General features: G+C 45.2%; 1 protein-coding gene across 2 annotated transcripts; it reads right to left on the reverse strand.

The window, feature by feature from the left end:
• Nucleotides 1-6,776: 6,776 nt before the first annotated feature.
• Nucleotides 6,777-8,212, reverse strand: LOC123065275 (glucan endo-1,3-beta-D-glucosidase). Of its 2 annotated transcripts, none has more exons than XM_044488611.1 (4): nt 7,966-8,212; nt 7,489-7,517; nt 7,150-7,381; nt 6,777-7,063 (listed from the first exon to the last, which is right to left on the reverse strand). In XM_044488611.1, exons 1-4 carry the CDS (start codon nt 8,039-8,041, stop codon nt 7,038-7,040), a joined length of 363 nt encoding a protein of 120 aa, XP_044344546.1. In that variant the 5' UTR covers nt 8,042-8,212; the 3' UTR covers nt 6,777-7,037. The 2 variants fall into 2 exon arrangements, with proteins under 2 accessions (XP_044344546.1, XP_044344545.1); XM_044488610.1 differs by having other exon boundaries at nt 7,150-7,384; nt 7,966-8,200.
• Nucleotides 8,213-23,434: the final 15,222 nt, after the last annotated feature.

A 23,434-nucleotide genomic window follows, 5' to 3' on the forward strand; every position in this document is an offset into this window, starting at 1 on the left:
ATTGAGAACTTTGTTATGGTTGCTGACATGGTTCAAACAACACACAAAAGGAAACTACCTATGGTGGCTCTCAAGCCGGACTTCCAAAAGGCGTTCGACACTGTCAGCTGGGCCTGTCTCTTCAGCATTCTCCAGGCCCGCGGTTTCCCTTCTAGATGGATCAACTGGATCTCATCGCTCCTGACCACGGCTAGCTCCAAAATCATGCTTAATGGTGACCTTGGAGAGTCTTTTGTTGCAAGGAGGGGTTTTCGCCAGGGCGACTCCATCTCGCCATACCTATTCATTTTAGTCGCTGATGTCCTACAGAGGTTGTGCTGTTTGCGTTTTGAAGACGGCAGCCTGATACACCCGCTTGGTTCTGACAGACTGTACTTGGTGCTACAATACGCTGACGATACACTTCTTTTGTTCCAAGGCAGCACTCAGCAAGCAGCCATCGTCAAACAGATTCTGTCTGATTTCTCAAGTTTCACCGGCCTGCAAATCAACTACCACAAGAGTACTATGATCCCTATCTGTATCGACCCGAACAGTGCATAGGAAATTGCTGGCATGTTTGGCTGCCCTGTTTCAAGATTTCCCTGCACATACCTAGGCCTGCCACTCTCTTTGCACAAGATTAAACACGGCCTTCTTCTGCCTATCATTCATTGAGTGGACAAGAGATTGTCAGGTTGGCTTGCTACCTTCCTGTCTTTTGGTGGCCGTTTGACTCTGGTTAATTCAGTCCTTACTGGCATCCCTAGTTACTACATGTAATGTTTCCTTTGGCCCAAAGAATCCCTTGGTAAGTTGGAAAACTGCTAAGATCCTTCTTCTGGCAAGGCAAGAACACAGTCAAGGGAGCCCAGTGTCTCGTTGCCTGGCAGTTTGTCACTCTCCCAAGATCTGCGGGCGGCTTGGGCATTAGGGACCTACCTGCCCACAACCAAGCCCTGCTCACCAAGTTTGTTTCTAGAGTTTTACAGACCTCGGAAACCCCCTATTTTCAATGGTTTGCTCAGCAGTACTGTAAACATGCTACCCCTCTCAAGAATTCAACTCGTGACACGGCTATATGGAAGAACTTCAAACCTTTCATCCCTGCAGTGTTGGCAGTCTCCAAGTGTTCAACGGGTCCTGGCAAGCTCATTTCCTTCTGGTATGATCACTGGTTGCCAGCGGGGCGGCTTCAGTTCTTGCTGCCCGCCCTCTTCTCGTATGCTAAGGATGGCGCATGTACTGTGGCTTCTCAGCTCTGCGGCAATACCTGGTGTATCCAGCTACACCCCAACTTGACTGCTACTGCTGCACAGGAACTACAGATGCTACACTCTTTTCTACCTCCGCCTCCTACAGATGCTGCAACTTTCGGTTCGGACGTCAGAATTTCTGCTATACACCATAAGCCTTTAACTACCTCACAAGTATATCAGCTTATTACATTCAGAGGTGTGGCATGTGAGTTCAGCTCCTGGGTTTGGGACAAAATCATTCCTTTGAGATACCGCATTTTCCTCTGGCTAGCTTTTTGGGGGCGGCTAAACACAAAGGATAACATGGTTCGGAAGCATTGGTCTCTAGTTGCCGAACACCAGGACTGCGACATTTGCCCTGCCAGCGAGTCTGCCAGCCACATTGTTTTGCGCTGCTATCCGGCCTCTGTTATCTGGGATGCGTTCCATATGAACGACTTAGCTTCTACCTCCACGGACATTGTTCATTTTATGCACAGAGCTCAGCGGGCTTGGTTTAACTCTAGAGGCGTGCACATCCTTTTCGCTGCGGCTGCAGTTACTCTCTGGCACGCGAGAAACGATAGGGTCTTCAACAACAACAGATGGCCTCTGTTCTATCTCAGAGGATATATGTCACAACACCTTCAGGCTTGGCAGCACCGGGCTAAAAAACAGGATGACAAGGATGCTATTACAAGCTGGATGTACCTCCTGAACTAAGTTAGTTCTTGCTTTGTAGTAATCTTCCTTTCTCCTCTTTCTCCGCTTCTTCCAATGGCTGCTTACAGCCATGGCAGTACGGTGCTCAATGTAAGCTTCATGTAATCGACCTTTGGTCCCAGGCCCTGGCCTGTTTTGGAATACATAAGGTAGAATCTCATCTACCTTTCGTTTCAAAAAAAATATTGTTTATGTATTAAAAAACTCTTCATGTATTTTCTTTGATAAATATGTATGTGAAAATATATTCAAGAGTTGCCACAAAAATATGTGCAGATGCCAACATAATTTTTTCACACAGGTTGTAAATAACAAGTCAAGTGACCCGTTAGCAGAGGGGTGGGAATTATAAGGCAGACAATGTTGATAAACAAAACTGGACGAGCATAGAGGAGGCATGACAAGTTCCAGAGCGATATTTCACGTCGGAGTGAAGCAAGGACGAGGATGAGCTTGAGGTCATGGAGCAGAGCTCACAATAAGAATGTTGTTGAACATGCCATAAGTTGGTGATGCTTGAACCAAAAACCGCCCATGATGCATGCATGTCTTCGTATACTGTGCTAATGTATCGTCGTATGTTCTTGTTGTTTTTTTTTACCCACAATAACACATTATTCCGCACATGTCATGAATTAATGGATTATCGCTAGCCTGTTTGTATGTACTTTTAAAATCTACATGCAAGGCGTGTTGAAATAGAAGAGCTGGACTTGTGGAACAGATTCCTAAATTCTATGCCACCTTTTCTAGATTAGAAGAGAATGTGATATATTTTTCTCTCATTGCAACGCACGGGCCCTTTTGCTAGTAAAGCATAAAAAATGTAAAGTTTCTTCCGTAATAAATAACACGGCTGCAATAGTTCTCTAAGAATTCGTGTTTGCTTTACTCAGCTATCGACGAGCTGAAGTGGTTAGCTGAACGATGCCTCTAAGAGGCGACCCGAGTTTGAGTCCTCCTACTCTCTCGTTTTTGCGGGTCTTTTCTTGCGAAACAATTTCTGTGCAGGTACATTCATGGGCCGACCCACTTGTTGTTTGCTGTAGGCGCCGGTTGACTTCGGCGGCGCTTAAAGCGCTCAATAGGAGCTCCCCGAGTGCCCAGCCTCCAGGTTCAGGCATGACCCTAAACGGTCCACGTGTCGGGCATGGCCTGCTTAACCATGTGTCAGGCCGGCTCGGCACGAGCCGCACTCGTGCTAACAGGCCTGTCTGGCAGCCACAACCTAGTTAGACAGGTTTGTTCGCATTACAATCCAAACTTAATGGGCACTACTACACGCCACGGACTAGCCCGACGCCAGACTAGTCACTTCATCCATCGTTGGATTAGGCTGACGGCAGCCGTCAGATGAAATTCTCTCCCCAACTGCATGTGTCAGCCTATAGGTGGCCAAACGGGCCAGGATAGCTGGGCCGGCCCGGTAGCACGGCAGGCACGGCACGACACATGCTAAACGGGCCAGGCCCGGCACGCGGCACGCCAGGGGCCGTGCCTGGGCCTGAAGGCCGAGCACGCGGGCCGGCACGGCACGGCCCGATTATCTTTTTATTTTTATTTTTTATTTATCTTAATGTGGCCCAACAGGTAAAAATAGGCTAAAAACGCCCAGTGTGCAAAATAGGAGGCAGATTAGCGGGCCTAGCGGGCGGTGGGCCGGCCCGATTAGCATATGGGCCGTGTCTGGGCTGCAGGCTGCAGCACTCGGGCTGGCACGACACGGCCCGTATAATAATCGTGCCTCGGCGGGCCGCGCCGTGCCAGGCACGATTAGGATGGGCCGTGCCGTGCCGGGCCGGGCCGGCCCGTTTGGCCAGCTATAGGTCAGCCCTCTTCCCACGTCGTACTTGGGCGAGGATGACAGGCGGGCTCTACGCCAGCCTGTTAGTTGAGTCAAACGGTGTCATTTTTCCCTTGCCACGTCCTCATTTACAGCACGACCCACTGTAAGTTTTCATCAAGCAAGCTCAATCAGTGTTTAGTACTTTCAGCAAAAAGAAAACTTGCCCAAAATTGATGTTTTTGCAAACTGTTAGTGAAACGATGGTCTTGTGAGAAGGCGTGTGCAATCGTGGTGGTTTTTGACGATTTACTCCAAATCTTTCACATATGTAACTCTGGTTTCATGCTAGTCAACAGTGCTACATTAGAGACTCTCTCTCTCTCTCTCTCTCTCTCTCTCTGCTAAATAAGTAAAAAAATCAGATTATACAAAAAGCAAACAAACTATTTTCAAATGCAAACCAAATAAAAATAGCAGAATGATCAAATTGGGAATAACTTAGTGGCAAATTTCTTAAGATTTAGCATAAATTTAGCTTATGGTTTGGGGAACCTACTATTTAAGTTCCAAGTTTAAATGTTGGGTTCAAAATCCAAGCAATACACTTTCTTTTAGAAAATATAGCAAATTAATAACAACTTATTGACAAAATTGGTAAATATTGTAGCTCAAATCTATATAAGAATCGAGAGAAACCATGTATTTTAGTTTCATATGCAAGAAGGGAGAAAAGAGTGACGTGGTAGGAAGGAGAATACAAAATATGTGCTTATCAGGATGAGACTGGAGTCAGACATGTAAAAAGGGGTATTGCGAACATATTTTAGAGTTCAAGGGATACATCGAGCCAAAAATAAAATTTAACAAACTCCAAAACATGTTTAAGGGATAAAAGGCACTTCTCTCTTTCTTTTGTTTTTACTCCCTCCGTTCGGAATTACTTATCGCGAAAATAAATGTATGTAGATCACAGTATGAGGGGAACGTCAGATGTGAAGGTTCCCCGAGTGAACCATTCCTTTCCCAGCGTTGGGACGACTGATCAAACGAAAATCCCTCTCTCGACCATTCGCTCCAGTGGATTTCCAGTGCGACCCCAAGTTGGGGCTAGAGGTCCAGTTAACTAGTAAAATAAATTTACAATTGCCATGGTATATTAAATAAAACCACCATCCTCTAATTCATATATTTACCTTTACCATGGTATATTAAATCAAATCTGCTATGGTATCTAAAAACAATTTTACCATGCTTTAATTATAAACAAACATGAATGGTCCAATTGCAAATTTAATAGAGAAGATGTTTATCTAAATCGTGGCAAAAATACATACAGGAACTGCAACGCTCAAGATATTGCAATTGTCCACATGGCAAAATATGCCATATTAAAATCTAAAAGGAAGAAAACAAACAAAACATTGCCATTGTCCACTACAAAACAAAGGAAAACCCGTACATGGAAAATGTCCATGTTAATTTAGAAAAACCGAACATGAATTTGCTATGGTACACTACAAAAAAGGCAATGAATTTTTTATTTGCTATGAGAGCAAAAATTAGTTTGCCATGGCAACAAGTTTTTTACTTTTTGATAATAATTATACAAAAAATTGAAATGCAATCTTTTTTTGCCTTGGTGGAAGTAATAAAATTTACATGCTGTTTAAAATAGAATTGTCGTGCTCTTATTAATAAAATGACCATGCTCTATATTTTTCAAAAAAATCACAAATAGAAAATGGCCATGATCAAAATAATAAAATTGGCATGCCAATAAAATTAAAATTATTGCCATCTAGATAATTAAATTTTCCATGCTCTTAATAATAAATTTATCATGTTATCGGTATTGCCACCGCATCTCCTCTGGCTCCCTCTTACTCTGAATGGATAAGAGGAGGGTTTGGGCGAGTGGGCGAGGGGAGTTGGATAAGAAATGGGCATTCGTGTAGTAGTTTTTTTTTTTGAAACTTCGGAAATCTTTTATTGGATCAAAATAGAGTTACATCATCCACTAAGCCCTTTACAATGAAAGCCGGCGGCTCCTCAGTCCAGACGGAAGGTGGAGCCAACACCGCTTGCCTAGCTAAAATATGAGCGACAGAATTTGCCTTCATAGGGCAGTGAACAAAAGACACCGAAGTATAACCTATGACGAGGACCAAACAATCCGAATAGATCGCTGCTGCGCCTGATGCCGTAAAACCACCATTGTTCATAGTTTCAATCACCTCAAGGCAGTCGGACCCCACGGGCTGACATATCGACCGACGAGCATCAAGATTCGTGCAGTGTGATTGGACGACCAAAAAAACTTGGCGGCGAAAGTTAGAAAAAAAATCTAACGTTGATCTGTAACATTTTCGCTCTTTTTTTTGGACCAGGTATATGCTCGTGCATTGCCACGGGAGTCAAATATTTTTCTCACAATAAAAGGACCATACGTGACAAATCTTGATGCAAAGTAAATAGGCAAAATATTATAATATACTCCCTCTGTTCCTAAATATTTGTCTTTCTAGAGATTTCAACAAGTGACTACATACGAAGCAGAATGAGTGAATCTACACCCTAAAATATGTTTACATACGTCCTATGTAGTAGTCCATTTAAAATGTCTAGAAAAACAATTATTTAGAAACGGAGGGAGTAATATAGAAGGCATTGATACATATAGAACATATAGATATAGATGTAGATATTGATGGATACGATATATACATAAATATTGATATATTATATAGGTATAGATAGAGAGACCAGACTTCTCTCTTTGGATGGGCGGTGGAGTGCGTTCAAGTGAACCTTTTCATTTCGTTTTCTTTTGCAGCATTCGCATCCGATGGAAGTGGAATAGAAAAACGCAATGGTACTTGTTCACTTTTAACCCTTCCCCGCCATACGAATACACGAACACGACTGCACACAATTCCGCGAAAAAGAAAAAAAATGCTCTGGTCTGGCCTCTGTAGGTAACTGAAATTAAAATCTTACTTGTGCCCACATCTGGAGCACGATACACATGCAGTCATAGAACAATAAATAAGTAACAGGACAAACTTGGAATGGATTAATAAGTCCCCCAACGGAGAGAGATCGATCAGTAAATGGATGGACATCTCCAACAACAGGCAACACAGACACTAGCAGTTAACCCACACCAACACACACTCTGCACCTCAACCAATTAATCATCATGCTGGAGCAGTTAGTTAGCTCACAACAACATGCAGCTCCTCGCGCGACCAATTGAACACAAGAAGAACCTACTGCGACCCATCTGCATCGCCCGACCTCGGCGAGCAAGATCAGTAGTAGGTGCACGAACCGTAACCTGCAAAACGACCGCTGTCTGTCAGAGCTGCAAAGAATAATGGCGTCGATCTCTGCAGGTAGGCAGGCTAGTGGCTGGCCACTCACTGGGGTCGGACTTGACGATGATGCCCGAGTCGGCGAAGTAGCAGTTCCAGGAGTGCCGGCCGTTGGCGGCGAAGTAGAGGTTCATGGCGACGGAGGTGTGCGACAGCAGGTTGTTGGGGTTGTAGCAGGGCCCGCCCGGCTGGATCACGGCGCAGCTCACGTTGGAGCACGCGTAGTTGATGTTCGCCTGCAGGACCTTCTCGTCCGACGACGGCTTCGCCATGCACCACGTCTTCTGCGAGTTGCCACCACCCAGGTTAGTTGGATCAGCACATACACATGCTATGCTAGCGACGATTACAGAAGGAAGGGGAAGGAGAGGGGGCGATTTTAAGGCACCTGTGCCTCGGCCAGCCTGACGGTGCTTCCTGCTCGATCAAGAACAGAGAAATGTCAGTTTCTTAGAAAAGTTTTGTGAGTTGCTTCGGATCAAGCTCAACTGATGATTATTTTGGAATAAGTGCGTATCAAAATCAAGAACACGCTGGTAGATCTTGGCAAGAAACAATAGCAGATAACTGGGTTCCGCCCTCTCATCTGAATTAGACGAGATAATCAAATATGTACCACATTCCACGAATCATAACATGAACCACATTTTGGACCAAATGAACCAAAACATGGTGAAAAATGCTGCAGAAAGTGCGATCCGGAGTTTCAGAAAGGAACAAAAACTGAAGAAAAAAGGTGGAACGAGTGGGCACAGTTTCCCTTTCTTTCTACAGGACAAAACCATCGGAGCAACCCCACACCCTACTGAACAAACAGTCAAACAGTGTTGTGAGATCACCTAATCGGAGGAGGCAGTGAGCTTACCTGAGGTGAGGCAGAGGAGCACAAGCCCGAGAGAGAAGAGCAGGAGCGATGCAGATGGCTGAGACCCCCTGGCCATCTTGCTCTCCGGCACCAGCACCGAGCAAGGAGGCCAAGACTGTGGAGGAGGAGAGGGCAAGAAGAGACAGGGAAGGGGCTGGGGTCTCTAGCTCTAGCTCTAGCAGTTTATGTGCTGGTTTATAAAAGATGGGGGAGGAAGGGAGCCGGAAAAGGTGGCTGCCGATTGATTGCCTTGTTGAGTGGAGTGGAGTAGATCCCACTGCAACGGCTGGGAAAAAAAACGAAAGAGGGTCTGGGCATGGGTATGGTCATGTGACTCTGGTCCCTGGCTTCTTCCCAGGGCAACTGCCATGTGCGCCTAGCGTGTACCAGCATGAACTGGCTGGCTCTCTGATCCGATCACAGAGTTTGGTTCCTCCGCAGTGTCCGCACTGTGCGCTTTTGGTTTTGGTTCCGGACCACACACATGCATTGACCGGCTTCCACTTTGACGGTGGCCTGCTCTGCTCTGTCCATCAGCCCGTGTGATGTGTGCAGGTCAAAGGGTGATCCTGTTTGAAAGCACCGCTGTTCAAAGTTCGAACTGGTTTGAATTTTCAGATCATCGTCTTCTCGCAGTCCTACGATATGAAGCTCATTTGAATAAAATTAGCCGTATGAGATGAATGGTTCAGTAACGGACAGATAGATCCACAGATCAGCACTGGTAGATCGCGGTAGTCTGTAAAATAGCACTGGAAGAAGATCGGGACAAATCATCTCAATAATGATGGGCATCATCATGAGCCTATCAAAAGTCACTTGCCCTTAAACGTGGTAGGGAGGCCTTTGCTTGTTTGTAGGGTTCAGGCCTTGCTTTATTCCTGATTCTTTCCTTCCTCGCTCTGCTTCATAATTGTCTATGCTCCTTCCTTCCTTCCTTTGATGCTGATCTCGCTGCTCCCTTCCCATCCCGCATTTTGTTAATCTATCAATTCCTCCTGTGTTCTAGTATTATTTCACTTGCATAAGAGCTTTCGAAGATTTGGGAACGTAAAATAGGATACTACAAACTTTAGTGATCCCTACTAAAATACTCCTATGAAGCAACACCAGATCCCATACGCCACAGACACTGAGTTCGGTGCTGTCTTCCCCTGTACCAAACAGAAAAAAATAAAGAAAGAAAATCCACTGCTAGGTGCTCGAGACAAAGTGCATGCCCACAACCCACGTAAAGTGCTCAAAGCTCATCCCGTGAAACGGTGACATCAAGGATGCATCTGAAAGATGCATATTCTTCGGCCACATCAACGACAATATGTTTTCTTATTTACTTGGAACGCTCCGACTAGGCACTGTTGGAGTAGTTATGCATCTATGAGATGCCATTAGCAGAATCTAATTGCATCTAGATCACCTCAGAACATGAAGAAAGAAGGGTTTAGAGTTTCTTTACATGTCATGGGAGTGGACATGATCGCCTGCTCGGTGCAGGCGTGATGCGGGGATGATGTAGTCGAAGCAGAGGTTCTCCTCGACGTCCTGATCCCTTCAGGACGCCACCGGGACTGGCCGGGGACGGCGGCGGCGGCTGGCTTAGGTCTTCCCGTCGCTGCAGCGCTCCCCCTGATCGGATGGGGTGAGAATATCGGGAGGAGAGAAAAACCATACGTGAATTGTGTTCGCGCAGGTGGCCAGCTCTCTCCCGTATCCTTTTATATAGCGCTGGCGACAGGGGACCCAAAACCTGAGTTGGTTTTTGGGCGCCCCCGATCAGGGCGCATTAGTTCTGATCGAGGCTCACGTACGTTGGTACGTGGACCCCTTCACTTATCGTTATCCCTTCCTTTTTTTTGTTAGACTAATAGATCTAATCTGGCTTGTTAAGCCGTCAGATCAAAACCAACATTCTCCCCCTTGATCCTTAGGCTTAAGTTCATTCGCCCATTCTACATAGGAATGATGTACCAAAGTGAGGTGTTACAACAGCTCGAAACGCCATAGAACCTCAACACTTATAGCACACCCGCCTATTTCGAAATGGAAATCATTTTGCTAATTGGGGAGTGGTTTATTTTAATGGTCCTCTTATTCCAGAATCATCAGGCTTCCAGTAGTCCCATGCCGGCAACATGCTCACGAAAAATACTGGGTGGTAAGCCTTTTGTTAGCGGATCCGCAAGCATATGCTTCTTTCTTATATGTTTAACATCAACTGTTTGATCCTGGATTCTATTTTTCACAACACGATACTTTACGTCAATGTGTCTGGCAGCATTACTGGACCTGTTGTTACTCGTATAGAAAACTGCTGGTTCATTATCGCAGTACAATAAAATTAGTTTAGATATGCTGTCAACGACTTTAAGTCCAGGAATAAAATTCTTTAGCCATACAGCCTGCCCGGTGGCCTCATAACATGCTACAAATTTTGCTTGCATCATAGATCCAGCAGTCAACGTTTGTTTGGAGCTTTTCCACGATATAGCTCCTCCCGCGAGTGTGAATATATAACCTGACGTGGATCTCATACTATCCACACACCCGGCAAAATCAGAGTCTGAATAACCAACAATTTCTAGGTTATCAGTTCTTTTATATGTAAGCATGAAACCCTTAGTTCCTTGCATATAACGCAAGACTTTCTTTGCGGCCTTCCAGTGGTCCGGTCCTGGATTTGATTGGTATCTGCCAAGCACCCCGGTTACAAAACATAAGTCTGGGCGCGTACACACTTGAGCATACATGATGATTCCAACAACTGAAGCATAAGGAACCGACTTCATCTGATCAGTTTCACATTGGTTCCTCGGACATTGAAATGCCCCAAACTTATCGCCCTTAACTATAGGAGCAGGTGAGGGTGAGCACTTATGCATATTGAATTTTTTCAGTACTCTCTCAGAGTATGCCTTTTGAGATAGTCCTAACGTTCCTCTGGACCTATCTCGATGAATCTCGATGCCAAGGACATACGAGGCTTCACCACGATCTTTCATATCAAAACTGGATGACAGAAAATTCTTGGTCTCATGCAGCATATCCTTATCGCTACATGCCAATAATATGTCATCAACGTATAGGACTAAAAATGTGAACCTACTGCCTTTAAACTTAACGTATATGCAGTTGTCCACAACATTTTCGGTGAAACCAAAAGTTTTGATAATTTTATCAAACTTGAGGTACCACTCTCTTGAAGCTTGCTTCAAGCCATAAATTGATTTCTTTAGACGACATGCTAAATGTTCCTTCCCTTCCACAACAAAGCCTTCTGGTTGAGCCATGTAAATGTCTTCTTTTAAGTCACCATTTAGAAATGCCATTTTAACATCCATTTGGTGTAGTTCTAGGTCGTAATGAGCTACTAATGCCATTATGATTCTAAAAGAATCCTTGGTTGACACAGGAGAGAAGGTTTGCTTATAATCAATGCCTTCTCTCTGTGTATACCCTTTTGCCACTAGCCTTGCCTTGAACCGTTCGACATTCCCTTTGGAATCATACTTGGTTTTGTAGACCCACTTGCAGCCTACTTTCTCAGCTCCATCGGGAACTTCTACTAAGTCCCAAACATCGTTTGAGCCCATAGACTTCAACTCGTCTTCCATGGCAACCAACCACTTGGACGAATTTTCGCTTTTAATGGCTTTCTTATAAGAGGTTGCATCCTCCACCTTTCCCAGATCATTCATATCCTCAAGCAAGTATGTGATATAATCATCTGATATGGCCTTCTTTCTCTCATGACGTGGCCTGCCCACAGGAGGAGGTGGTGGAGGAGCATCATTGTTCTCAGGGTCATCTTCATTATGCGACTGGTGATCCTCTTCACCTTCTGGATTGACATTAGTCTCAGGATCACCATCAGCCTCAGGACCTGAAGTACCAGATTGAGGATTAGCTTGAGACGTCACTACACTCTGTAGTGGCAAAACAATCTCTTGGGTAGTCGGGGATGGAACACACACCCGTTTCTCCTCAAGATTGATCTCCCTTATTTCGGTGGCTTCGTTATCCTCAAAAAATACTACTTGTCGAGTCTCCACATACTTGGTGGTGTGACTCGGACAATAGAAACAATATCCCTTTCCCCTATGAGGGTATCCAATGAAGAAACAACTAACTGTCTTTGGATCTAATTTCTTAAGTTGTGGATTGAAAATTCTAGCCTCAGCGGGACAGCCCCATACACGTAAGTAATTCAAGCTCGGTTTCTTTCCCGCCCACATCTCGTAAGGTGTGTTCGGTGCTGCTTTAGTAGGAGCGAGATTTAGCACATGTGCGGCCGTCTTTAATGCCTCCATCCATAGGCTGACTGGTAAACTTGCATGACTGAGCATGCTTCGCACCATGTCCATAAGTGTGCGGTTTCGGCGTTCGGCCACACCATTTTGTTGAGGTTCACCAAGCATTGAATACTAGGCAACAATTCCATTCTCAGAGAGAAACTTGGCAAAAGGTCCTGGAATTTGCCCATAAGGAGAATGCCTACCATAATACTCTCCCCCGTGATCTGATCGTACACCTTTTATTTTAGTGTTTAGTTGGTTCTCAACTTCGGCTTTGAACACTTTGAATTTGTCCAAAGCTTCCGATCGATCACGTATAGGATAAATGTATCCGTATCGAGAGAAGTCGTCTGTGAAGGTAATGAACGAACCAAAACCATCCATAGACTTAACATTAAGGGGTCCACATATGTCAGTGTGTATGAGTTCAAGGACACTCGTGGCTCTTACCGCTCCTTTCTTAATCGTTTTTGCGTATTTACCTTTTATACAGTCAATGCATTTGTCTGCATCAGAGAAGTCTAACGGAAGGAGTACGTCATTTTTAATAAGTCTTTCAGTTCTCCCCCTCGAAATGTGCCCTAAATGACGGTGCCACAATTTCGAAGAGGTACTCGTACCCTTCCATTTCTTCTCAATATTACATACATCACTCACATGCAGGATAGAATCATTCAATGATAACATATATAATTGGCCTCGTCTGACGCTGAGGCCTACGTTCTTATTACAATAATTCAAAACAAATTGTTTGTTCCCAAACTTGCTCTTAAACATGTTATCATCTAGGCAAGAGACAGAAATCAAATTCCTACTTAAGGTAGGGACATAAAGAACATTATTTAAATGAAGACGGAAGCCAGTGTGGAGTTCTAAGGTGATTGACCCTATGGCTTCAACATCAACTTCGACTCCATTTGCCACCTTAAGTCTTCTTGCCCCCCTTGCCATGGTTTGAATTATATTTGAGTCCTGCATAGAATTGGCAACGTGAGAAGTTGCACCTGAATCAATCCACCAAGAGGTACTAGAGTAATCAACATATAACATTTCATCAACGAAAGTAATTTCATCAGTACCTTTCTTCATCAACCATTTGAGAAATTTTGGACAGTCTTTCTGATAATGACCCTCATGCTTGCAGAAGTTGCACTTGTTTTCTTTAGGCTTATCGTCCACCTTCTCCTTTGCTTTATATGAGGTTGATGAATGTTTCTTAAAGAACTTCTTTTGTGGATGTTGCTTAGAAGAGCTTGCTCGATCGTGTTTTCTCTTGGAGGAGCCAACCAAAAAGGCTTGGTCCTTTCCTTGCCTCTTAATCCTCTCTTCTTCCTCGACAATTCTTGGAGATATCTCGCGATTGTCCATTTCTCTTTAAGAGAGTTATAGTTAATCTTAAATTGATCAAACTCTTCAGGGAGGGAGTCCAAGATCATGATGACAAGGAGATTGTCATTGAGCTCACATTGTAATGCCTTCAATTTGTTACAAGCATTCACCATCTTTAAAATGTGAGCCCTGACATCACCATCATTATTATACTTCCCAAGGAGCTTGTGAAAAAGTTCGTGTGCATAAACCTTGTCGGAGCCTTTGAATTGCTCCTCCAGGGCTGCCATGAATTCCTTAGGAGTATCTTTCTTGGGTAGTGCCCCAATTATGTCAGGTGAGATGGATGATCTCATCACAAGCATAGCAATGTGATTTGACTTTTCCCATATTTCCATCTTGGAATCATAAGTTTTCTTTAGTTCAGCATACCCCGTGACACCAGCAGTTGGAGCCACGGGTTTATCCTCCCGTAAAGCATAATCAAATTGATGGACGGCTAGGCATAATTCCATCGAGTTCTTCCAACGAGGGAAGTTACTACCTGTCAACGGTTCGACAGTAAACGCAGCGGAAGCTGTAATGGACATGAAAGAGTTTTATGAGTAATTGACATGAATATGAAATTTTATGTTGGCAAAATAAAATAGACATGCCATGTATTTTATTTCAACTCCATGTCAAAACACCATTGGGCAGAAAAAACATGGAATTAAAATATCATAAGTGCTGACTCATAATAACAAAACAATGTTGGTCCGAATTAAAATCAGAGCCATTTTATTCTCAATTTAGACATCAACATAAGAAAAATATTATTATTTTTGATGTCTAAAAATTCATCATGCAAACACATAATAAATTCTGAACAAAATATCTCGTTGGTTCAATTTTACCCAGAATAATAATGTGTTCACTATATTTTTAGGCATTTTCTGTTTTAAATAATGCGAACATAAAAGATGTATTAACTTAAAATCACTGGGTCAAACAGAAAATAACTAAAACTTGAACTGGGCCCAAAACCCACGGTTAGACTAAATGTAGCCTAGTCCAGCAGCTAAATACGTAAAAGAAAAAAATTGCTGCTGGTAATTCGTAAACGGGCCGAAACCCGTGGCCTAGAAGAGGCCGGCCCAACTTGTTGCTCGGTGCGCTGAGAGCCGTCCGATCGAAACGGACGCTCCAGAGTCAACCCGAGCAGGCTAACCCTAGCATTCACGGAGGGAAAAATATTTGTCCCGCATTCCACCCGATCCCGCTGGCTCCATTTCGAGGTCGATGGCGGCGACGAAGCCCCGGCCACCCCAATCCATACCGACGCGGCGACGGTGCTCGCCGGAGGAGCGGGTGCAGGACTAAGTCCGCGCTCTCTCCCGTCGAGCATGGCGGCCGGGTCGTGTCCGAGTGGGGCGGGGAGGAGCACCCCGGCGGGATGGTGCACGCCGGCGGGCCAGCGGCCTTCTGAACGGTGACGTCGAGGCACAGCGGCCCACGACATCCTACCGCACATCTCTCCGTTGGGAGGGAGCGGCGTGGCGTTCCGCGCACCGACCCGAGGGACGGCGGCGTCGCGGCATCGGCGTCCTCGCATGATGTCAGCCACACGGGCCCCGGAGGGGATAGACGTCGACGCGGCGCATTAAGTGAGGATTCTCCTCATTTCTTCTCCAATTCGTGTTCATCAGTGTTTAATTTGTGAAAAAAACAGGCCTAATTAAAGAATTAGGGTTCTACCAAAATTGGGGATTTTTTTCTAGGGTTCTTCAACATGGGGTTTTGCTACTGTATGTGTGCTATGTATCCCTCTGCCTTCTAATTTGATAATCCAAACGGAAACAAAAACTTAAAAGAGGATCAAGTTTAATTAACAGAAACTTAATCATGAGCATTAATTCTTCAGAGGCTTAATTAAAACTGATTAAGCATAATGGCAGTGGAGATCCGTGGCAAATTAGAATACAACATGAGGGCATTAAGACAGTCACATGCATATTTGGGCTAACCAGAGGCTAAAACTTTCAATCTTGATCATGAACCCTAAACATGACATTGATCTTAACATGATAGTGATCTACTGATCAACAATAAAGGGGTCTATTGCAATCAAGATTGACGACTGATACCATTGTTGGAGTAGTTATGCATCTATGAGATGCCATTAGCAGAATCTAATTGCATCTAGATCACCTCAGAACATGAACAAAGAAGGGTTTAGAGTTTCTTTACATGTCATGGGAGTGGACATGATCGCCTGCTCGGTGCAGCCGTGATGCGAGGATGATGTAGTCGAAGCAGAGGTTCTCCTCGACGTCCTGATCCCTTCAGGACGCCACCGGGACTGGCCGGGGACGGCGGCGACGGCTGGCTTAGGTCTTCCCGTCGCTGCATCGCTCCCCCTGATCGGATGGGGTGAGAATATCGGGAGGATAGAAAAACCGTACGTGAATTGTGTTCGCGCAGGTGGCCAGCTCTCTCCCGTATCCTTTTATATGGTGCTGGCGACAGGGGACCCAAAACCTGAGTTGGTTTTTGGGCGCCCCCGATCAGGGCGCATTAGTTCTGATCGAGGATCACGTACGTTGGTACGTGGACCCCTTCACTTATCGTTATCCCTTCATTTTTTTGTTAGACTAATAGATCTAATCTAGCTTGTTAAGCCGTCAGATCAAAACTAACAGGCACCGCGTCATTCCAGTGCTACTGAAGTATATATTTTTCACGAATACGCAAAAGTCTTGGGTATCATTTCATTGATTGAAGAAAAAAGTTAGTAGCGGTCTCATGCGGATTCTCACAAGCACGAATGCGGAAGTTGGCGTCAGCGAGAATAACAAGAACACAAATAAGGGATTGCGTGGCCCCGTCAAACTAATGCTAAGTTGCGTTGATGAGAATGCCTAGGCCTTTTTGTGAGAGGGTAGGCATAGGTTAATTTCGCAGGGTGTGTTAGGGTGTGCGTCTGTTGGAATTTGCTAGTGGGCTTTTGGCTCAAAGCCCAACTAAAACATGCACACATGTGAGTAGAGTGAGTGAGGCTAAAGTTTAGTCCCACCTCATAAGTTGAGAGAGAGTTGCACCTTTTTATAAGGTGAACTCTCCTACCACTTGTATGAGCATGAGAAGAGGAGACCTACACGCGCGCTCCTCCTCCTCGCTCGCCTCGCCACGCCTCGACGCGCCGCGCCGCGGGTTGCGGGATTGAGCCGAGGACAGAGCTATGCATGTTGTCTATATTTCTGCGGCTCGGAAAAAATTAATGAGTCATTAATTAATAATTAACGGGCGCGTTAACTAATGAACTGTTTCTGATTCTTTTGGATCGTGACGACTCGGACGTGGGGTTTACTCCCACGACCTACCCGGCCCGCACTAGATAGTCAGGCAGACGTCTACCCTAGCCGCCGCCGCTTCGTATGGTTTCTCACCACCGTTCCAGACCATTGCGCCGCCAAGCAAGTCTTGTCCATCCCTCCTTTCGGCGTGCACTGGGAGAAGGGACAGCAGGCCTCCGGAACCCCGCCTCTCGTGATCCTGTATGAGAGAGGGGCGATCAGGTTTTTGGGGAGTGCACTCGCGCGACTGCTGGCAGCGACGACTTCTTCCCCGACCTCGGCGACCTCATCCTCGACGACATGGGCGCCAACGTCAACGCCGGCGGTGCTGCTCCCGCTGCACCGTATGTGATTCTATCTTTCCTGTTCGAGATCGTGGTAAAATTCATGTTTCTAGTATGTGCCCTAGATGTGATCTATTCATCTACTATACTAGTTCGCGTGATTAGTTCAATCTCTGCTACTGTAGTCATGATTTATCTTCTGTTTATTCGGATTAAATCTCGTAGTAATTTGCTCATATTTCCAACAATCCAAAAACCTGATCGTAGGCAATTTGCTCTGAGTGGTTTTGTTGTGCATCTGAAGCCGCTTGCCTTTAAGGGGGCGCAATATAAGAGGTGGCACACGAGAGTAGTCTACTGGTTTCAGACCATGGGCTGCTATGACGCCACCAAGGGCAAGCCTGAGGCCGATCTTAATCCGGCACATCTGGAAACTTTTGAGAAGATCGATACTCTCTAAAGGCGCTCTTCTGGGTGTTTTTGATGACTCCATTGTGGACTTATATATGTCGTTTGAGAACGGCAAGGACATGTGGGCTGCGCTCGAGGCCAAGTTTGGTGCCTCGGACGCCGGCAGCGAGTTGTACATCATGGAGCAATTCTATGACTACAAGATGACTGATGAGCGCTCTGTTGTACAATAGGCTCATGAGATACAATCTCTCGCAAAAGAACTTGAGTACTTCAAGTGTGTGTTGCCGGACAAATTTGTTGCCAGAGGCATCATTGCCAAGCTTCCACCTTCGTGGAACAATTTTGCTACTTCTCTGAAACACAAGAGACAAGAGTTTTCCGTTGCGGATCTCATTGGTACTCTTGATGTTGAAGAGAAGGCGAGAGCAAAGGACACACGTGCTCAAGTTGCTGAGGGAGCTTCTAGTGCCCACATGGTACATAAGAAGAACTTCCATCCAACAAGTTAAAAAACAACAAGAACAAAACTCAGGGTAAAGGCAAGTTTGATACAAAGAACAAGCCATCACATTCTACCAACTTCAAGAAGAATTCTCACAAGAAGGGGAAGGGACTTTGCCATGTTTGCGGTGATCCTAATCAGTGGGCTCCAAAGTGTCCTAACCGATTTGAGGAGCGCGAACATGAGAAGAGCGGCAAGTCCGCTAATGTTGTCATCGGTGATACTGATATGAAGGAATCTGGGTACGGTATTCTTCCTACCATCCTTTCAGTATTTCAATCTCCTGATTGGTTAATTGACACCGGTGCTAATGTACATGTTTGTGCTGACGCCTCAATGTTTTCTTCTTACCAGGTCACGGGAACTTCTCCCGTGCTTATGGGGAACAGGTCACATGCCATCGTTCGAGGTGTCGGTACGGTCGATCTGAAGTTTACTTCGGGCAAGACCGCGCGTCTGAAGAACGTTCATCATGTGCCGTCCATCAATAAAAATCTTGTTAGCGGTTCCCATTTATGTCGAGATGGTTTTAAGTTGGTTTTTGAGTCCAATAAAGTTGTAATTTCCAAGTGTGGACAATTTGTTGGAAAAGGCTATGAGTGGGGAGGCTTGTTCCGCCTATCTTTGTCAGATATTTGCACTAAAGTTATTAATAATGTTTGCCACAATAATGAGTCGGATATTTGGCAGTCACGACTTTGTCATATTAACTTTGGTTGCATGACGCGGCTAGCCAATATGAATTTAATTCCGAAAATCTCTACTGTCAAAGTCTCTAAGTGCCAAGTATGTGTGCAAGCTAAACAACCTCGCAAGTCCCATAAGACTACAGAGGCAAGAGACTTGGCGCCACTAGAGCTTATATATTCTGATCTCTGTGAGATGAATGGCGTATTGACAAAAGGTGGAAAGAGATACTTTATGACGTTGATTGATAACTCCACTAGATATTGTTATGTGTATCTTCTGAAATCAAAAGATGAGGCTTTAACTTTCTTCAAAAACTATAAAGCTGAGGCAGAGAACCAACTTGATTGAAAATTAAACGGCTTAGGTCCGATCATGGTGGAGAGTATTTTTCCAATGAATTTGATCTGTTCTGTGCGGAACATGGTATAATCCATGAGAGGACGCCTCCCTACTCACCTCAGTCTAATGGGGTGGCCGAAAGAAAGAACCGAACTCTAACTGATTTGGTTAACGCCATGTTAGACACATCAGGTCTTTCCAAGGAATGGTGGGGGGAGGCGCTAATGACCGCATGTCATGTCCTAAACCGAGTTCCCACAAAGCATAAGACCATGACTCCATTTGAGGAATGGGAAAGGAAAAGGTTGAAACTCTCTTACCTACGTTCTTGGGGTTGTTTGGCAAAAGTCAATATACCAATTCCCAAGAAGCGCAAGCTTGGACCAAAAACCGTGGATTGTGTTCTTCTGGGCTATGCTTTTCATAGCATTGGCTATAGATTTTTGATAATAAAATCTGAGGTATCCGACATGCATGTTGGTACCATTATGGAGTCTAGTGATGCAAATTTCTTTCAGGACATATTTCCTATGAAGGATATGTCAAGTTCATCAAATCAGGAGATACCTACTTCATCTAGTGAGGAACTCACTGTAATTCCTGAACCCACCATTGCGATGGAACACATTGAGAATCCTGTTGAGGGTGACAATGAAACTCCTGTAAGGAGTAAGAGACAGAGGACTGCAAAGTCCTTTTGGTGATGATTTCATTGTGTACCTTGTGGATGACACACCCAATACTATTTCAGAAGCCTACGCATCTCCTAATGCTGACTACTGGAAGGAAGCTGTTCATAGCGAGATGGATTCCATCTTAGCTAACGGGACCTGGGAGATCACTGACCGTCCTTATGGGTGCAAACCTGTAGGATGTAAGTGGGTGTTCAAGAAGAAGCTTAGACCTGGTGGTACGATTGAAAAGTACAAGGCACGGCTTGTGGCTAAGGGTTATACCCAGAAAGAAGGTGAAGACTTCTTTGATACTTACTCACCCGTGGCTAGACTGACCACAATTTGGGTGCTGCTATCACTGGCTGCCTCACATGGTCTTCTCGTTCATGAAATGGATGTTAAGATGGCTTTCCTCAACGGAGAGTTGAAGGAGGAAATTTACATGGATCAGCTAGATGGTTTTGTAGTACCTGGTCAGGAAGGAAAGGTGTGCAAGTTATTAAAGTCTTTATATGGCCTTAAACAAGCTCCTAAGGAGTGGCATGAGAAGTTCGAAAGAACATTAACTGCTGCCGGCTTTGTAGTAAATGATGGTGACAAGTGTGTGTACTATCGCCATGGTGGGGGCGAAGGAGTTATTCTTTGTCTGTATGTCGACGACATATTGATCTTTGGAACCAAACTTGATTTAATCAAGGAGGTTAAGGATTTCTTATCTCGCTGTTTTGAGATGAAGGATCTAGGAGTAGCTGATGTTATCTTAAACATCAAGCTGTTGAGAGATGAGAATGGTGGGATCACACTGCTTCAGTCTCACTATGTGGAAAAGGTCTTGAGTCGTTTTGGGTATAGCGACTGCACGCCTTCTCCAACTCCATATGATGCTAGTGTGTTGCTTCGAAAGAATCGACGGATTGCTAGAGATCAACTGAGGTATTCTCAGATTATTGGCTCGCTTATGTATTTGGCGAGTGCCACGAGGCCTGACATCTCTTTTGCTGTGAGCAAGCTGAGTCGGTTTGTGTCAAAACCGGGAGATGATCATTGGCGTGCGCTTGAGAGAGTTATGCGCTACTTGAAGGGCACTGCGAGCTATGGGATTCACTACACCGGGTATCCAAGGGTACTGGAGGGTTATAGTGACTCGAACTGGATATCTGATGCTGATGAGATTAAGGCCACAAGTGGTTATGTTTTTACACTTGGTGGTGGCGCTGTTTCCTGGAAGTCTTGCAAGCAGACCATCTTAACGAGGTCAACTATGGAAGCAGAACTCACAGCATTAGACACTGCCACTGTTGAAGCAGAGTGGCTTCGTGAGCTATTGATGGACTTACCTATGGTTGAAAAACCAATACCCCCTATCCTGATGAACTGTGATAATCAAACTGTGATCGTCAAGATAAACAGTTCTAAGGACAATATGAAGTCCTCAAGGCATGTGAAGAGGAGATTAAAATCTGTCAGGAAACTGAGGAACTCCGGAGTTATTACGTTGGATTATATCCAAACGTCGAAAAACTTGGCAGATCCCTTCACAAAGGGTCTATCACGTAATGTGATAGATAATGCATCGATGGAGATGGGTTTGAGACCCACCGCATGAGTTGTCCATAGTGGTAACCCACTCTATGTGATCGGAGATCCTGTGAAGTAGAAGTGGGAGACAAGCTGTTGGTCAGCTGAGAGGAGAGTATCCTTATTTTAATTATCCCACTCCGTGAAGATGCAATACTCTCCTGATCTGCATGGCAGGTTGATATCTATCTTAATGTGTTCCAAGTGGCTTATTTGAGTAAGCAGAGATGTTGTCCTGCAGAGCATCTCCTGAGGAACACACCTATATGAATTTGACTGTTAATGTCGCAGTCTGTGAGAAGTGGGTGCTCTCTAATAAATTCATGAAAGGCCCTGGAGTACCACGTATATGCTCCACCCGCAGGGAAGCCTTGCGGCAGCCCAGTATCGGTCAAGAATTTGTGTGAAACTAGTCTCGCAGAAAACTTGTAGTTCAAGGCATAGTCCACTATTCAAGTTGTGATCTAGTGTAGCATAAATCTCTAAGTGGAAGTTCAACTTCACAGTCTCCACTAAGCACCGGTATATAAACAATGTCTTGGAACCAAATGGTGAATGTGCCAATGAGACTTTGTGGGGGATTGTTGGAATTTGCTAGTTGGCTTTTGGCCCAAAGCCCGACTAAAATTCTGAAATTCTCTTGGCCCATTCATGCACACATGTGAGTGGAGTGAGTGAAGCTAAAGTTTAGTCCCACCTCATAAGTTGAGAGAGAGTTGCACCTCTTTATAAGGTGAGCTCTCCTACCACTTGTATGAGCATGAGAAGAGGAGACCTACACGCGCGCTCCTCCTCCTCGCTCGCCTCGCCATGCCTCGCCTCGTCACAACGCGCCGCGGGTTGCTGGATTAAGCCGAGCCGAGGACAGAGCTATGCACGTTGTCTATATTTTTGCTGCTCGGGAAAAATTAATGAGTCATTAATTAATAATTAACGGACGCGTTAATTACTAAACTGTTTCCGATTCTTTTGGATCGTGATGACTCGGACGTGGGGTTTACTCCCACGACCTACCTGGCCCGCACTATATAGTCAGGCAGACGTCTACCCTAGCCATCGCTACTTCGTATGGTTTCTCACCACTGTTCCAGACCATTGCGCCACCAAGCCAGTCTTCTCCATCCCTCCTTTCGACGTGCACCGGGAGAAGGGACAGCAGGCCTCCGGAACCCCGCCTCCCGTGATCCTGTACGGGAGAGGGCCGATCAGGTTTTTGGGGAGTGCACTCGCGCGACTGCTGGCATCGATGACTTCGTGAACAACGACTTCTTCCCCGACCTCGGCAACCTCATCCTCGACGACATGGGCGACAGTGTCAACACCGGCGGTGCTTCTCCTGCTGCACCGTATGTGATTCTATCTTTCCTGTTCGAGATTGTGGTAGAATTCATGTTTCTAGTATGTGCCCTAGATGTGATCTGTTCATCTACTATGCTAGTTCGCATGATTAGTTCAATCTCTGCTACTGTAGTCATGATTTATCTTCTGTTTATTCGGATTAATTCTTGTAGTAATTTGCTCATATTTCCAACAACGTCTTGGATGGAAGCCCGCTTCCATCCTTATCATTCTTGTACATTGTTCGCTCTCTTCTCTTCTATAAAAGTAAGGTAACTCTTTGGCGTACTCTCGAAAAAAAAGAATGCCTAGCCCCTTGGCTCCATCATGAGCCCATGCTGGAGCGTCTTCTTTGGTGTTTTTTGTGAGTAGCAAGACAGATGGCCTATCTCCATTGACACACATCCATTGTGGTGTTCCCAAATTCTCGCAATTAAGAAGATGACGGTGGCCAGGCCTCGTCGAAAAGCAGCTTGTGCATCTCAGACGGACATGGAGAATAGGTACGGAACTCGCACCCTTGGCCTGGAAGGCTGGTCGTGGCACGACACCAAGGTAGTACTTCATGCCATACCTGATGAGAAAAAAGAGCAGCCGACGAGAAAACTGTTGCATCATCCCGGGCTCCCGGTGGCCAAATTCACTGTTTTGACCCTTTTGACATCTTTTAGCCGCATCTGACCCCTTTTTGGAA

The sequence above is a fragment of the Triticum aestivum genome, chromosome 3B, assembly GCF_018294505.1.
Source record: "Triticum aestivum cultivar Chinese Spring chromosome 3B, IWGSC CS RefSeq v2.1, whole genome shotgun sequence".
Lineage (NCBI taxonomy): Eukaryota > Viridiplantae > Streptophyta > Magnoliopsida > Poales > Poaceae > Triticum > Triticum aestivum.

Excerpts from the sequence above, each read along its gene's own strand:
- LOC123065275 (XM_044488610.1), bottom strand. The coding sequence starts at position 8,041 with ATGGCCAGGGGGTCTCAGCCATCTGCATCGCTCCTGCTCTTCTCTCTC. Across the intron at positions 7,518-7,965 it reads GCTCCTCTGCCTCACCTCAG|GAAGCACCGTCAGGCTGGCC; the intron begins GTAAGCTCACTG and ends TTGATCGAGCAG. Across the intron at positions 7,385-7,488 it reads TCAGGCTGGCCGAGGCACAG|AAGACGTGGTGCATGGCGAA; the intron begins GTGCCTTAAAAT and ends GGCAACTCGCAG.